Genomic DNA, 15,091 nt, shown 5'->3' on the forward strand with positions numbered 1-15,091 from the left:
AACTAAAGCACCATTATTTCATCGTAATTATTTTTCATAAAATTAAAGAAAGAGATAGAGTAAGTAAACGTGAAATTTAAAAATATGTAAAATAAATAAGTGTATTGAAATTAGTTTATTTTACTTAAAATTTTAAATTTTTTTCATTTATTTATATTTCATTTTAGAGAACATATATTTTAATGTTTTATACATAAACCAATAAGTAGTTTTGATTTGTATCAAAATATTTTAGTTTTATATTAAAAAGTTAAATTATTTTACTTTTTTAAATTAAATTTCAAAATCTAGGTGTCTCGATCTTTCTTCAATATCTCTCTTCCTGCTTACATATTTAGTTGTTCATAGTCTCTCATTTACATTATTTTTCTCTCCTTTTTATCTAAGTAATATGCTCTCCACATAAATTTGATTTTCTATCTCTATAGTTTTAGGTGATTTCATTGTCTAAATGTGACATTATTTTATTTATAGTTTTTACGCACTTTGTTTAGTTTCTCATATTATCGATTTGTTTGTTTACTTCGTATTAACAAATCAATTTCTATTTGTTATAACTTTAATTAATGATTTAATTGTCAACTTTAAAGATTTAAAAAGTTAAATATTTTGATTATTTTGTTTATCTACATTCAATCACATAAAACCTGTTTTTACTATAAAATCCATTTTGACTATATGTGGAGTAGAGTTTTCCGTGATACTCAAACTCATGATTTTTATAATTTTTATATACATATATATTGATGAAAAAACCCATTTTTTTTTTTTTATCAAGAATAAGTTATTCTATAAAACTTAGATTTCTATCTTAAAAAGGAATTGAGACAAATGCAGATTTTCCTCAAGATGTTGGGTGTGGGTGGGATAAAGAGGCAAAACTCACATTGTTGTCATAGTAAGTTTTACCAATTGTAATAAATAAATATATTTGTTTTGATGAAATAGTTTTAATTTGTTTAACTATATTATAGAGGGAGCGCGTGGATTTATATGGCGAGGGAAGCATTAAAGGCAAACACAGAAGTCTATGAAGAGTAGGGTCAACATAGTCTCAATGTGACTTTGAGGTGGTATTGAAATTTGAAACTCTCAAATTAAATACACCCAAAAATAAAATACTGATTTACTGTTATTGTTATTATTTTATTTTCTTGTATATTTTATAATATAATTCTTATTTTTATTTAATTCTTTACTTTTATTTATTATATTTATAATGTTTAAATTTACCTATATTTTAGTTTAAATACTTATACTGTATATTTTAATTTAAAATTGAATTTGAAAGTCAAAATATTATTAAAAAATATCCAACAAAATTTGTTGTTAGTTTCATGTTTTATTTAATTATGGTGTAAATTTAAATTTGAAAATAAAATTTATACTGTATATTTTAATTTAAAATTGAATTTGAAAGTCAAAATATTGTTAAAAAATATCCAACAAAATTTGTTGTTAGTTTCATGTTTTATTTAATTATGGTGTAAATTTAAATTTGAAAATAAAATTTATTATTAGCGTAAACTTTTCCAAAAAATGTGAAACACGAATAGTAATTAGTATTATCTTTGTTTTTATATGTAAAACCATCTTTTCCAATTATATTAATTTTTTTTTTGTAATTTATAATAAATTGTATAATAAAATTATAAATTAATTCACTATCTTTAAAGATAAATTAAAAAAAGAAATTAAATTATCAATATATTTAATAACGTAATCATTATTTTTAATTCTCGTGATTTAGTTAATAAAATTTTTATTTATAAATAATCAAATTCTCTATTGTTACAATGAGAAGTTGTAATAGATTGTTATTGTTGGATTCAAAATCGATGACTAAAATCTTCATTACTTAATTTTGTAATATAAATTGTTAGATTTTAAATCACCGACATTATCTACTAAAGTAAATTGTGTGTAAACTAATGACTCAAAATGTCTACTACAACAAATTGTGAGAATACTTCAGACAATTCTGAACTTATATATAGGGACATATGTAGTATAGATTATAAACTTAAAAACAAGAGTAAACTAAGTAAATCATTTTTTTTAGATATGTATAATTTAAATATTTAACAAAAACTTTAATGGTTTCAAATTTTTATTTTTTTATTTTTTTTATGTTATGGGTTTATTGTGGATTTTGGTAAATATATAATAGTAGTACCAATATTGTTATTTTTTTAACATCAGAGTAATTTTGTTTACAAATCTCTCACTCACACTCAATTGTGTACAAAATCTCTTCTTTCGTAAAATTTTCAAATTTAAGGGTGAGAAAAAAATATGGTTGAAAGAAACAGATTCACTATATACAGTCATTAGATTATTGGATATATATTAGTCAACTAAATTGGTAATTATTCCATATTTACAAAAGTAGTTTTTTTTTTAATTTTAAAAATAAATTAAAACATAAAAGCTTATTTAAATGTGTTATTTGTCAAATAAATTAACAGATTAGTTCAAATTTAATCATTGATAATTTTTAGTTAAAAATAAATTACTTTAAAAAAGTAATTTTTAAATTTTAATTAAAATAATTTTTAATCGAATTTTATTTTACATATAAAAATGACTCTTATTAACAAGATTTATTTTTCTTAAAAACACTATAATTAAGATAAAATAATTTATCAAAGAAATTAATTTCTTAAAAAAATTAATTAATTAACAAAATGATAATATCAATTTCGTAAATTAATAAAACTATAAATAAAGAAAATTCACTTTTTAATTTAAACAAAGTTATATTTAATATTATAATACTATTTCTATTAAAAATTAATGAATCTAGCTGATACTATAAATTAAATATATAAATTTTTATTAATAAAATTATAATTCAATAAAAATTAGAGAGAATATTAAAAATTAAAAAAGAAATAAATAATATTGGGGAATTGGGAAAGGTGGTGTGGTGAGAGAGTGCACTTGATTGACGTGTGTTAATGCATTGCAAGCACAGAGAGAGAGAGAAACCATAGTTTAAGGAAACATCTCTTCAAGTTGAAGCTGCTGAATGAACTGAACTACACAAAACAGAAAAGAAACACTCTAAGTGTTGTGTTGTTTTGTGGGGTACCACACTTTCAGACTTCTTTACTTTACATGCATATATTCTGGTTAGTACCAAAAATCCCTTTCCTTTGTTTGCTTCCTCTTTTTTTTTTTTTTTTTTTTTTTTGTAAATATTCTTAGGACTTACTAACCTTTTATGAAAAAATTTCAAGTTTTTGGCACGCCTTTTATGATTTTCAAAATCATAAAAAGGAGTTTTTTTTTTTTTTTTTACTTCTCACCCTTGTTTTGTTCATCCTTTAACATCAATGCTTTTGTGTGATTTCTCCTTTCTCAAATTTTTTTGAACGGTTCTGTTGCTTTGATCAAAGTTTCCTTGTTCTGTTGTTGATATTGTTGTGTGATTATTATTATTATTGAATGAAATCAACCATGTTTGATGTTTCCATTTCATCTTAGATAAACATAAAAGAAAGAAGGAATTTTTAATAACAATCTATGAGATGAAAATGAAACATCTTCCTCATCTATGATTTGGTTTTGATAGATGACTATTGATTAAAGAAGATAATGAATGATATATTCTTTCAAATATTTCCCTTTTTATGTACACAAGAATTAGTTTGTTTTTTTGAATTTTCAAATGATAAAAGCTCACATGCAAGGATTAATGCTCAATTTCACATACACAATAACTATATGTTGTTTCTAAATTAGTAGTTACTGAACTTTTGTCTTATTTGTAGGCGCATGTAAAAATTGATATTTTGTATGCTTATCTTGTTTTAAATATTAGTTCTTGCAATTTTTTAGCATATTTTGGATGCTATTAATAACCTCAACCTATGAAGTACCGACATTTTAGATTGAACATTGATGTTGAACACTGACATGACACTAACACACATAGTTACATTCAATTAATTACATTTTTTTTCTTCAAATTATTATCAGCATCAATGTGTCAGTGTTTGATGTTTGTGTCTAAGTCGGTGCTTCATAGATTGCAACAACAATATGACATATTTCCAATGGGAAATAGATACATCAATTTTCTTTGACCTACTTTTACTTATTTTTGAGACCAGAGTAGTACTATTGAAAATGGGAAATAATTGTTCTTGATTGAAAATGTTGTATTGATATTCCAATAGGTAAGCCTTGAGTCATAGTGAAAAACAATGAAGTACTCATGTAAGATAGACTCTGAAGTGTGTTCTGTTCATTTAACATTACCTTCTTGGATGTTCATCATGGATTTGTAGGACTTCTTCTGAATCTGATGTGCAACAATCATCGATGTCCGAAAATCTGACCTTGAAAATGAGTGTTTTGCCACAACAATGCCATAAGACTAAGCCACTAGGCTTTCAATTTCAAGACCAAGATTCTTCTTCAACTCAATCGACCGGTCAATCTTATTTGGAAGTCGGTTCGGGACAATCAGGTAGCCATTTGTAACCAAAATCCTGTTCACATCTGCATTTGACTCTTGCTATCAATTGGTTTTTGTTATTTCTATCAGCTTTAGGTGTAGATCTTTTCTATTGTGAAGCTGCAAGGAGTATTCTGTGTTGCTAAAGAAAATAAATGAAGTGATACAAATTTGTGATTATGATGCAACTGTTATGTAATATCTCCTTACTTAGGCTCTGTTTGACAAGGCTAAAGCGCTTATAGCGTATAAGCTGGTATGATCAGAGTAGAGTTGATTGGGCTTATAGAGCTTTTTGATATACTACTTCAAGTAGCATTTGAACTTATAACCTATAATGTATCATATTTTCTCTCATTTTTACCTCCATTATCTTAATTGAAAACATTAAAATATTAATTAAAAATATCTTTTTATGACATTTAATATTTATCAGTTAGTTTTACCAAACACTTTATATTCAATCAGCTAGCTTATTTGCTATCATCTAGCTCATTTGCTATCCTCTGTCAGCTATTTTATCTGTCATATGCAACTTTTTACAAAATACAGCCTTAACATTGAATATAGGACAATAGCATGATATATCCATAAATACAGCACATGTCATTCTTTCAAAAAATTGAAATTTATTTTAGATAGATTAACCGGTATAAAAAAACTTTTATTACTTCCTAATGCATATTGTTAAGTATATATTTTCTCCAGGTCCAATTTCTGTCCAATATACCAATTCTTCTGCTTGTTCAACACTTAGCAAAACTGGCGGAAAGAGCGTGCAAGGTATCATAAGATCAACTGCAGGGAGTCAAGATTTTTCTTTCCCTCCTTCTCAACTGGATCACAACCAATCACTCGTAAGTATATATGAAATCTGTATCTTGGTGGAAATAATATATAGTTACAAAATTTTCCCTTATAGTTTGCTTTTTCAGGCTCATGTGGCATTCCCTCATGCTGAGACATGCTTTAGTGGCTTACTAGCGGCTCCGTATGGACCGCAGAATAATGTAAGATTTTAGAGTTTATTCATTTCATTTACACTCTCCTTTTGTGTTAGTTTGTCTTTCCAGCATTCACCACAGAATAAAATGTCAAAAATAATTGCACAAATAAATATGCTTCATATTACTTATACTCAAATCAGAAAGCCGATTCAATCGTACTAAAAATTCAGTTTTTTTGGATATCGGTTTGAATTGGTATGCTCTCTCTAGTTCAACTTATACATCCTAAGTAATCTTTTCAGCCAGTTAATCCCGGCTAAATTATTACGATTTGTTGTGCGATATTTTGCCAACCTTAAAGATTCTCACAGTTCATGAAGTTGGCTTTATGAAGAACCTTTCAATTTAACAATGTTTTATAGCTTTTCTTTTGCAGCTTTTTTGTTCTTATTCTTTCAATACTTGTATTATATATAGTAATACTTTTATAAGGTGGAGAGCTTGTTTCTAATCTTAGACTCAAGATTTCTCCATTATTAATAATTAAGGTTCATTCTTAACATGCCAACATGATTTTTCCTAACCTTTTCCTTAGTTGATACAAAAACAACGTGGTCTTTCTAAGGCTACCATTCAAGTTTCAACTATTTGGATTCTCTCATACGACATGTTTGTACTCTAATATAAATTAATGACCTTAACAAGTTATGTAACTTGCATTGAGTTACTTGCTTGTAGCACCATGGTGAATTGTGTTTATCGCCGAACTCTGAAATATACATACATGCTATCAAAATTTGGCCAGGTTCATCATGCTCAGCTTGTAGGAATGGCTCCGGTTCGAATTCCTTTGCCTCTTGATCTTTGTGAGGAACCGATATATGTGAATGCAAAGCAGTACCATGCTATTATGAGACGTAGACAGTATCGTGCAAAGCTCGAAGCACAGAACAAACTCATCAAAAATCGGAAAGTAAGTGTTTTTTTGGTTTAGCTTTACTCTTAAGAGTGTGTTTGGATGAAGTCATTTTTTTAAAAGATTGGGGAAAAGGGAAATTATTATTAATTAAAGTGGCACAAATGACCATTATACAATCATGCCGAATGAGATTTGAACTCTATCCTTTGAGGTTAGAATGTTAAATTCTTGCCACTTAGCTAGTAACTCAAGGACATGTTTGGATGAGCTAATTAGAAATATACGAAAATCAAAATTCTAAGCAATTCAAATACTTCAATTGAATTCATTTCATTATTTTTTTTGTTTTGTTTGGATAGACTGATTAAAATATCTTAATTTCAAACTTTGATTGAAAAGTTTTAGGGTAAAAGTATAAATATATAATAAAAGTGGTTCGAAACAAGAATTATATAAGTTTTAGGTCAAGTTTTAAAATTTAGAAAAGTTGAGCTACTAATTTTCAAATTTTGAAAATATATACGGACAAAACTGAAAATTGCGAAAATTACCCGACCAAATCACAAATTTTGAAAATTTATATGGACCATTCTGCAAAATGTAAAAAAGATATAAATTTGCAAATTTTGCTAAACCAGAAATTTGCAACATATAGAAACCAATTTGTATAATTTGAAAAAAAGTTAAAGAACCAATTTGAGATTCTCATTTTGTAGTAAGGAAACATTTTCAAATTTTTAATTTTTAAGTGGTATTTGAGAGTCTCTAAATCTCTAAATTTAGGAAAAAAATTCTTAACAACATTTTGAGTATTGTGTCGCAGCCATATCTACACGAGTCGCGCCATCTACATGCATTGAAGAGAGCTAGAGGTTCCGGTGGACGTTTTCTAAATACGAAAAAGCTCCAAGACCATGGCCTTAATGTTTCTAGCTCTACTCAGTTGAATCTGAGCGAAAATGTGGCGGGATCCAAGGTACATCAAGTAGAAAACTTTAGAGATGGTGCTTCCACAACCGCATGTTCTGATGTCACAAGCACTTCTAATAGTGATGACATGTTCCAACAACATGAATCAGACTTCAGATCATGTGGTTACCCTTCTCATATGCAGGGTTTCTCAGCCGATGTTGGTGGTGGTGGTCGGAATCAACACCATCTATCGGTCCTTATGTGACAAACATGTTTGGAACATTATAGCAAGTTACTCTTCTCCAAAATAGTATACTACTCCGATCTCAATTATAAGCAAAAACAGAGTCAGAGAAAGTTGATATATATCTGGACCAGATACATTAATTTTCTTTGACATACTTTTACTTATATTTGAGACTGAGGAAGTATATGTTTGTGTTTCATTGGGAAGTCATCCTTGGCTCATTTTATATCATGTCTTACTAGTGTTTTATATTATGTCTTACTAGTGTTGGTTATTAATTATTCAAAAACAAGGTTAGAGATTTTTGCTAGATATATCATGTTATGTTGCCATAAAAATGTTTGGCTATAGAAACATATGAAAGAATTAAAGTGGCTTGTCAAAACTATATTATTGTGTTCGTGCTGGTGATATAAGATTTGGTTGTTGTTGTTGTCGTCATTGTAAGAAACAATATTGTTGTCTATGAATTTGTGATGGTGTCATGGTTCCAAATGTCTTGGTGAAAAGAAAATGGTGTGGAATGTGGTGTACGTTTTATCTTATGCTAATGCTTTCGTTGATTTAAAATAAGAAAATGACTTGGTTAATTTTAGAAGAGATTATAAATTATATAATAATAAATTTACACAACTGCGAGGTATCGAATTCAAATCCGATATTAGACTTTCAATTTAACAATAATGACATTTGTTAGTTGTGCTAGAACTTAATATGTAGTTGCTATTTATTTTAGCGATGCACTAATATAATATTTTTAACAATTTGAATGATAATTGTATACTTACCTTTTACAAAAAAAAAAAAATGTATAATTGTATGCTAAACTTATTTTAGGTTATTTAATTTTGAAGATTATTTAATTTTGAAGAGACTGTAAGAAAGGAATATAGTAAAAGTAGTAAAAAAAATATATTTAGTTATAAGTCAATGAGAACAAAAATTTATTTCTTATGTCCCAAAATAATTGAGATATTTGATTATTTCTATTAAAAAAAAATTCATTAAAGAAAAAGATAGACTACTATTTTTATCAAATTATCTTTGTTAGATATTTGTGTATTATTAATGTTATAAATGTATATTAGAAGATATTGTGTTGGAAATTATTTAAGTGTTTAACATCTCTATTTTTCTTATTTTAACATTTTTTTTATCCAATTGTTAACTTTTTAATAATTTTTTTTGGAAAAGCAATTTAATATTCGTTTTTTACAAAAAAATTCTTCATATTTATGAGTATATGTTGAATGAGAGATTTTTTTTAATTGTAATTCAAATTATTTAATCAAAATTACCTTGTTTTATAATAAATTTAAATGAAGATTCTATATTTAGAATATATTATATATATGATATATTTTTTAAAATTTAGGGAGTTTCAAATATCACTTAAAAGCTAATAATTTGAAATTCTCTATTTATTATTTTAAATATAAATCTAAAAATGGGCTCTAATTTTTTTCCTTCAGATTTTACAAAAAAAAAAAGCCATATATTTCAAATTTTGCATATTAATTCATATAATTTTTTCAAACATTACAAATTGATCCATAGTTTTCCAAATTGATCCTTATAAATTGTGAATAGTTATGGTATGTGTTTGTACAAAATATAGTTGCTTGGAAGCTTGTTGTCATGACTTGTCGTTTTTATCTTTCTTTTTTTAATTGCGCTGATAGTTGTTAGGTTAATTAAGTTTGACAAAATTAACTTAAAAATATTAAATAACAAAAAAAAAGACAACTTTAATTAAAAATAATTTTTTATTAATTAATATTTAAAATATGAATCTCTCATCATCAATTCTGTCAATTAAAGATCAAGTCATTCTTGCTCACTAATTATCTCTTGATCTCTAGTTCTAAAATCATGTCAAGATTGTTTTTTCTTTGAGTCTTCGGTTTAACATCGTGAGACTATTTCGATCCATATTAGAGATGTCCTCTCTTGTGATAAACTATATGTCATATTCAATTCTTAATAGCCCACCATTCCTTCAAACCTTAAAACTATTAGAAACATTTGAAAAGAGACGAAAATTTAGAGACATTAAAAGGCAAAATCGGTCTTTAATTCTTCGGTCTTTATTTTTCTCGTTTATAATTTTTGTTGATATTTCACTTTTTTTATAAGTATGAAAATCACATTCTCTCAAAATAACATCTAATTTGACGAGATACTTATTTGAACATTGTAAATCCTTCAAAAGGAACCCGATAGTTTATGTCTCCGGTTCGGACTTTAAAGTAATACAAGAAAAATTTTCTTCACTGCTTTGTACATAATCCAACATGACAAAAATATCATTTACCATTGTACTTCTTTTGTATTTGCTTTTTAATTTTTTTAATAAATTTAACATTAAATTTCTATAATTATATTATTAAATATAACAATTTTAAATCAATAAAAAATAACTTAATTAATATTGTAATGAATTAACATATATAATAATATGATAAAAAAACCATACTCTAATCTTTAAAAATATAAGTTGAAAATTATTTCTATGGCGTATCTGAATTTAATATGAATACCTAACTAAGCACTCCATTTTGTTAACAACATCTTAACTCTAAATATTATCAAGTTGATAATTTTCTCTCGTTAGCGGCGCATCTCAACTAAGAAATAATATATAATTGAGAATTCTCTCTTTCTCTCTAGCGCCAATATCTCAACCCTAAAAACATAAGATGAAATGTTTCTCTCTCTAGCGGCGCATCTCAACATACAAAGAATACATAATCTAGAATTCTCTCTAGTGTCAATATCTCAACCCTAAAATTATAAGTTGAAGTTTTTTTTTTTTCTCTAGCGGCGTATATCAACTTACAAAGAATACATAATCGAGAGTTCTCTCTCTCTCTCTCTCTCTCTCTCGCCAATATCTCAATTCTAAAAATATATGTTGAACTTTTTTTCACTCTAACTGCGCATCTCAACTTAAAAAAAAATACCTAATCGATAATTCTCTCTCTAGCGGGAACACTTCAACCTTAAAAAGATATAAATTAAAAAGTCTTTTACTTTAAAGACTATTTATCAACATAAAAAAAGTTAGTTAATAAGTATTTTTTTTAAGAGAATAGACATTTCAATTTGACATAAAAAAAAGAAAAGCAAAAAATAATATGAAAGAAGATGGAAATTTATAAAGAAAATAAACTTGCAAGTTGCAAAACAAAACCAATCCATAATAATAATAATAATAATAACAATAAGAATAATAATAATTTAGTCAAAATAATAATAATAAAAAAATATAATTAAAAAAACGAAAAAACCTCAAGAAAAGGAAAAAAAAAATAAAATAAAAGAGAAAAAAGAAGAATAGAAAGAGTAGTTGTTGTTGTTGTGTTGTGAAACACAAGTCTTGATTTCTCAAATTTTGCAGAGAGAGCGAAAGAGAGAGAGAGAGATTCATCTCTCACTCCCGCTTCACTCTCCCACTTTACTCACAAAATCTCTTTCAACCCTAAAACGACTCCGTTTTCATTTTATTCTTCTACCGATTTCACTTTTTTCACTTCACAAGAGAAGAAGAAGAATAAGACCACGAGAAGGAACAATGGACTCGCGCGCACAGTATAATCCTCGCACTGTTGAAGAGGTTTTCAGAGATTTCAAGGGTCGTCGTGCTGGTCTCATCAAAGCTCTCACAACTGGTATATCTAAAAAACCAACTTTTTATTTTTTTTCAAATCGAAATTTCGTATTTTTTTCTGGTGTAAAGTAATGTGCTTTGCGTGTTAATTTTTCGATTTTCTACTTTGTATTTCGATTTTGCTTAATGGGTCAACCCAATTTTCAACTGGGTCTAGTTTCATACACATCGTTGTTTTTCTTGTTTACAATATTAGCGGTAATATTTAAAATTGTTAAATTTGAAATTTAATTTTTTAATGAAATAATATGTGATGTATGTATATATTGAGTATTTTATATTGTTTCCTGTATTTTTTTTTTTAAAATTTAGTTTTAGCTGAAAACTTTAGTGTTTGAGATTTTTGAACTTTGCATTGTTTAAATTTTTCAGCTAGCTTTCAAATGGGTTTTGTTTTAAAATTTTACAAGTTTTTTAATGTTGTTGTTTGGATGAAACTGATACTTATTGATGATAAATGCATGATGGAATGATGGTTTCGAGTGGTTAATTGTCATCTCATTTTAATTTGTGTAATAATTGATGGATTATGAGGAAATGGGAAGGTGTAATTTGAACTGAAACTACCATAGCCCATAGGGGTAGTGGATTTGGTTTTTTGTATTGTTTTTTATTTGAGAATTGGATTGCTTTGAGGGTATAGAGTTCCTGAACCTTGTCATTTTTACACAAGACAATTCTTGTAATTAATGTGAGGCAATTCTGTTTAAATTAATGTGACACAATTAATTAATGAGGAGTAACGTGTGGGACCTATTTTGAGTTTGTAAGAGTTGCACCAGTGGAGTAAAAAACAAGTGGATTGGTTAAAGTGGTTGTAACATTGGAGATGCTTTGAGGAAGTTGCACTGCATTTATTTTTGTTATTCCGTCTTGTTGGTTCTTGCAATTTTCCTTTTTTTTTTTATAGAATCCTTTCAGTACAGTTTACTTGGGTCTGCATTGCACTTGATGTGGAGGCTATGCAATATGTTAGCGTACAATTGATATATGATGGGTTTCTTGTCATTTTGTTTTATTCTCCTGATAACTTTATATTTATATTCGTTTTCAATATTTGAACATGACATTTCGTACTTCATTGTGGCCTTGAGCTTTTTTATTGTGTTTATTTTATATATACATATGAAGGTTTTGAAAATATTTTCTTTACTGATGAACTTTTTCTGTCTGGTTATGTTGTTGCAGATGTTGAAGATTTCTATAACCAATGTGATCCTGGTCAGTCACAATCTTTTTTTGCGTCATAGTTGTGTGCCACATCATTTGTGTTTTTAACTAATCAATTGATTTTTAAACTTGCTGGATGGCTGAATGCAACAGGGGCCTCCCTAAATTCACAAACAAGTATCATTCTGTTGATTTATTATGATGTTTGAAATTTTTTTGGTTAGATCTAAATGTAGGTTTAATTGTTATTGGTTTTTGTGAGATCACATGGCCACTTTGGTCATTGACCACTTGTTCTTACACAAGGGTACTACTATTTTAAACACATTATTAGTTTCTTGATCATGTGATTAAGTAATACCTATTGTGGCTCTTACATCAAGGAATGATATAGTGATGTTCTTATCATTTCTAGTTTTTAGTACTAATTCCTTTGTGACATATATTTATGGTTGTAGTTTTCAAATGAATGTTAACTTTTCTTTTTCACATGATCAGTAGTTTTGAATATTGATAAGCAGGCTTTTGAACCGCATTACTTGTGACAATCAGTCAAAGTAGCCGTAACTTGTATATCAATTCTTGTTGCCTTCTATGATTATGAAAAAACTTCTAGCGGTAATTTTTTGTTTGAAAATATAGATATTATAATACAGCTCATGTAGCTGCAAAGAAAAATACTGCAGAGAAAGGATTACTTGCCACATTATAGGGATTATAAGACATTTATTTTCTGGTATTGTATTTGTTACTTGTGTTTTATAAACCAGTTACTTGATTCTTTCAGACAAGGAAAATCTGTGCTTATATGGCTTCCCTAGTGAGCAATGGGAAGTGAATTTACCTGCTGAAGAAGTTCCACCAGAGCTTCCTGAGCCTGTGCTGGGCATTAACTTTGCTAGGGATGGCATGCAAGAAAAAGATTGGCTATCTTTAGTTGCTGTTCATAGCGATGCATGGTTGCTTGCTATTGCTTTCTACTTTGGAGCCAGATTTGGGTTTGACAAATCTGATAGGTATTTCATATTTTGATCCTAAATCTTATTTACGGTTAAGTTGCGTTTGTTTCAGTTTTTTCCTTTATATCCGTTGTTCATTTATGTACTTGTGACTGACATTGTGATGCAGGAAACGTCTTTTCAACATGATCAATGAACTGCCTTCAATATATGAAGTTGTTACCGGTGCAGCAAAGAAACAAGTTAAGGAGAAGTCTTCAGTCTCAAACCAAAGTGGCAGCAAATCCAAGTCTAGCTCGAAAGTGGTAAATAATATTTTTCTACTATAACGTACGCATAACAAATAGATCTACTTTTTTATACATACTTCTGTGTTACTGTGAGGAACTCAGGATTTTCTGGTGTTGTCTGTTAAATGCAGGCCCTATTTAAAATTGAGTCGCTAGATAGTTAATTTTTTGGGAATTAGTTTTGTAATTTGGAATGTTAAAAAGATTATGGCAATATCATGAAAATGGAGTTAGAATGTATAAAATATGTGGTAAATACGTTTTTAGTGTGAATAGTTCTCATGCGGACAATGAATCTTGACCATATAACTATACATGGATAGTTCTCATGTTCTCTCTTGATACACTTGCTAAAGGATTTGGCTCCTCAAAATTTGTATAGTATATAAATATGTGATTTGTATAATAATTACTATTATATTTGTGGTTCTCTTTTATCACTCAGCTAGTTTGTTTTCTCATCTAATTTTTTGTCCGGTGAAGCAGCGTGCTCCAGAACCCCAGGTTAAGCAGCAGCCAAAGGCATTGCCACCACCTAAAGACGAGGAAGAAGAACTGGACGAGGAAGATGAAGATGAACACGGAGAGACCTTATGCGGTGCATGCGGAGAGCATTATGGCACTGACGAATTCTGGATTTGCTGTGACATATGCGAGAAGTGGTTCCATGGGAAATGTGTGAAGATCACACCTGCTAGGGCTGAGCATATCAAGCACTACAAGTGTCCATCGTGCAGTAACAAAAGAGCTCGCCCTTGACGACATAATGAAGCAAGGTTTCTCCGTCGTTTTGTTGATCGTGTTGTTGTTCTGGATTTTCGTTCTAGATGTTGGAGTTAATGGATAGTTTTTGGTTGGCACATTTTTTAGATTTTTTTTTTCTTTCTAGTCTATAGAATTGTGATGTGTTTGGTTTTGTTGTTGTTGTCAGCTGCAATTCAGTTGATTCCTTGTTGTGTTTGTTCAATCTGTAGTTTATTTTAAATTATGAATTGCTGACTTTAGGGAAAGTGAAATCTTTTCCTTAATGTTAAGGGAAAAACTAGGATAATGAAACAGAAATTTATTTTAAATGGTGTTTAGTTACTTTTTTTGATGTTTGCTTGGTAATAGTATCCCTACTCCAAACATGAATCACTGTCAAATATGAATCTATTAGCCACATCACCTTTTTTTTGTAATCGAAGTTAATAATCTTTGATTTTGTATGGATGATAGCCAACCAAAATAAAATTACAAAGACTATAATAAAAATATCTATATTTATAAGCATGTTGATTATATATTTGGCCTTTCAAAATAATATGAAATTGAAAATTATTGGACATAAGTTTTTTTGGGACAATTTTAGAAATTAAATTAAGGTTAAGTTGCACAGTAAGATTAATGTTACCAAAGTTCTCGTTTGTCATAATAAATAAGAATTTTCAATTAAGAGTTAAATGAATCATTCTCAAAAAAATGAATAAATGAGATTATCGTTAAAACTCACATGCCTCCTCTTGTATAGTA

At 28.0% G+C, this 15,091-nt stretch overlaps 2 protein-coding genes across 4 annotated transcripts; both read left to right on the forward strand.

The window, feature by feature from the left end:
- Window positions 1-2,961: 2,961 nt before the first annotated feature.
- Window positions 2,962-7,906, forward strand: LOC101496153 (nuclear transcription factor Y subunit A-3). Of its 2 annotated transcripts, none has more exons than XM_004510371.3 (6): window positions 2,962-3,134; window positions 4,296-4,477; window positions 5,174-5,322; window positions 5,401-5,475; window positions 6,218-6,385; window positions 7,155-7,906. In XM_004510371.3, the coding sequence occupies exons 1-6, from the start codon at window positions 3,121-3,123 to the stop codon at window positions 7,506-7,508; spliced, it is 942 nt and encodes a 313-aa protein (XP_004510428.1). In that variant the 5' UTR covers window positions 2,962-3,120; the 3' UTR covers window positions 7,509-7,906. The 2 variants fall into 2 exon arrangements, with proteins under 2 accessions (XP_004510428.1, XP_004510429.1); XM_004510372.4 differs by lacking the exon at window positions 2,962-3,134 and adding an exon at window positions 4,048-4,184 and having other exon boundaries at window positions 7,155-7,650.
- Window positions 7,907-10,843: 2,937 nt separating this feature from the next.
- LOC101495608 (PHD finger protein ALFIN-LIKE 4) lies at window positions 10,844-14,675 on the forward strand. Of its 2 annotated transcripts, none has more exons than XM_004510369.4 (5): window positions 10,844-11,161; window positions 12,349-12,381; window positions 13,118-13,346; window positions 13,459-13,594; window positions 14,063-14,675. In XM_004510369.4, the coding sequence occupies exons 1-5, from the start codon at window positions 11,065-11,067 to the stop codon at window positions 14,336-14,338; spliced, it is 771 nt and encodes a 256-aa protein (XP_004510426.1). In that variant the 5' UTR covers window positions 10,844-11,064; the 3' UTR covers window positions 14,339-14,675. The 2 variants fall into 2 exon arrangements, with proteins under 2 accessions (XP_004510426.1, XP_004510427.1); XM_004510370.4 differs by having other exon boundaries at window positions 10,856-11,161; window positions 14,066-14,675.
- Window positions 14,676-15,091: the final 416 nt, after the last annotated feature.

The sequence above is a fragment of the Cicer arietinum genome, chromosome 7, assembly GCF_000331145.2.
Source record: "Cicer arietinum cultivar CDC Frontier isolate Library 1 chromosome 7, Cicar.CDCFrontier_v2.0, whole genome shotgun sequence".
NCBI classification, from domain to species: Eukaryota; Viridiplantae; Streptophyta; class Magnoliopsida; order Fabales; family Fabaceae; genus Cicer; species Cicer arietinum.

Coding starts and splice junctions, on each gene's coding strand:
- LOC101496153 (XM_004510371.3), top strand. Junction 4,478..5,173: donor AGTCGGTTCGGGACAATCAG/GTAGCCATTTGT, acceptor TATTTTCTCCAG/GTCCAATTTCTGTCCAATAT. Junction 5,476..6,217: donor CGTATGGACCGCAGAATAAT/GTAAGATTTTAG, acceptor AAATTTGGCCAG/GTTCATCATGCTCAGCTTGT.
- LOC101495608 (XM_004510369.4), top strand. CDS start 11,065: ATGGACTCGCGCGCACAGTATAATCCTCGCACTGTTGAAGAGGTTTTC. Junction 11,162..12,348: donor CATCAAAGCTCTCACAACTG/GTATATCTAAAA, acceptor ATGTTGTTGCAG/ATGTTGAAGATTTCTATAAC. Junction 13,347..13,458: donor GGGTTTGACAAATCTGATAG/GTATTTCATATT, acceptor ATTGTGATGCAG/GAAACGTCTTTTCAACATGA.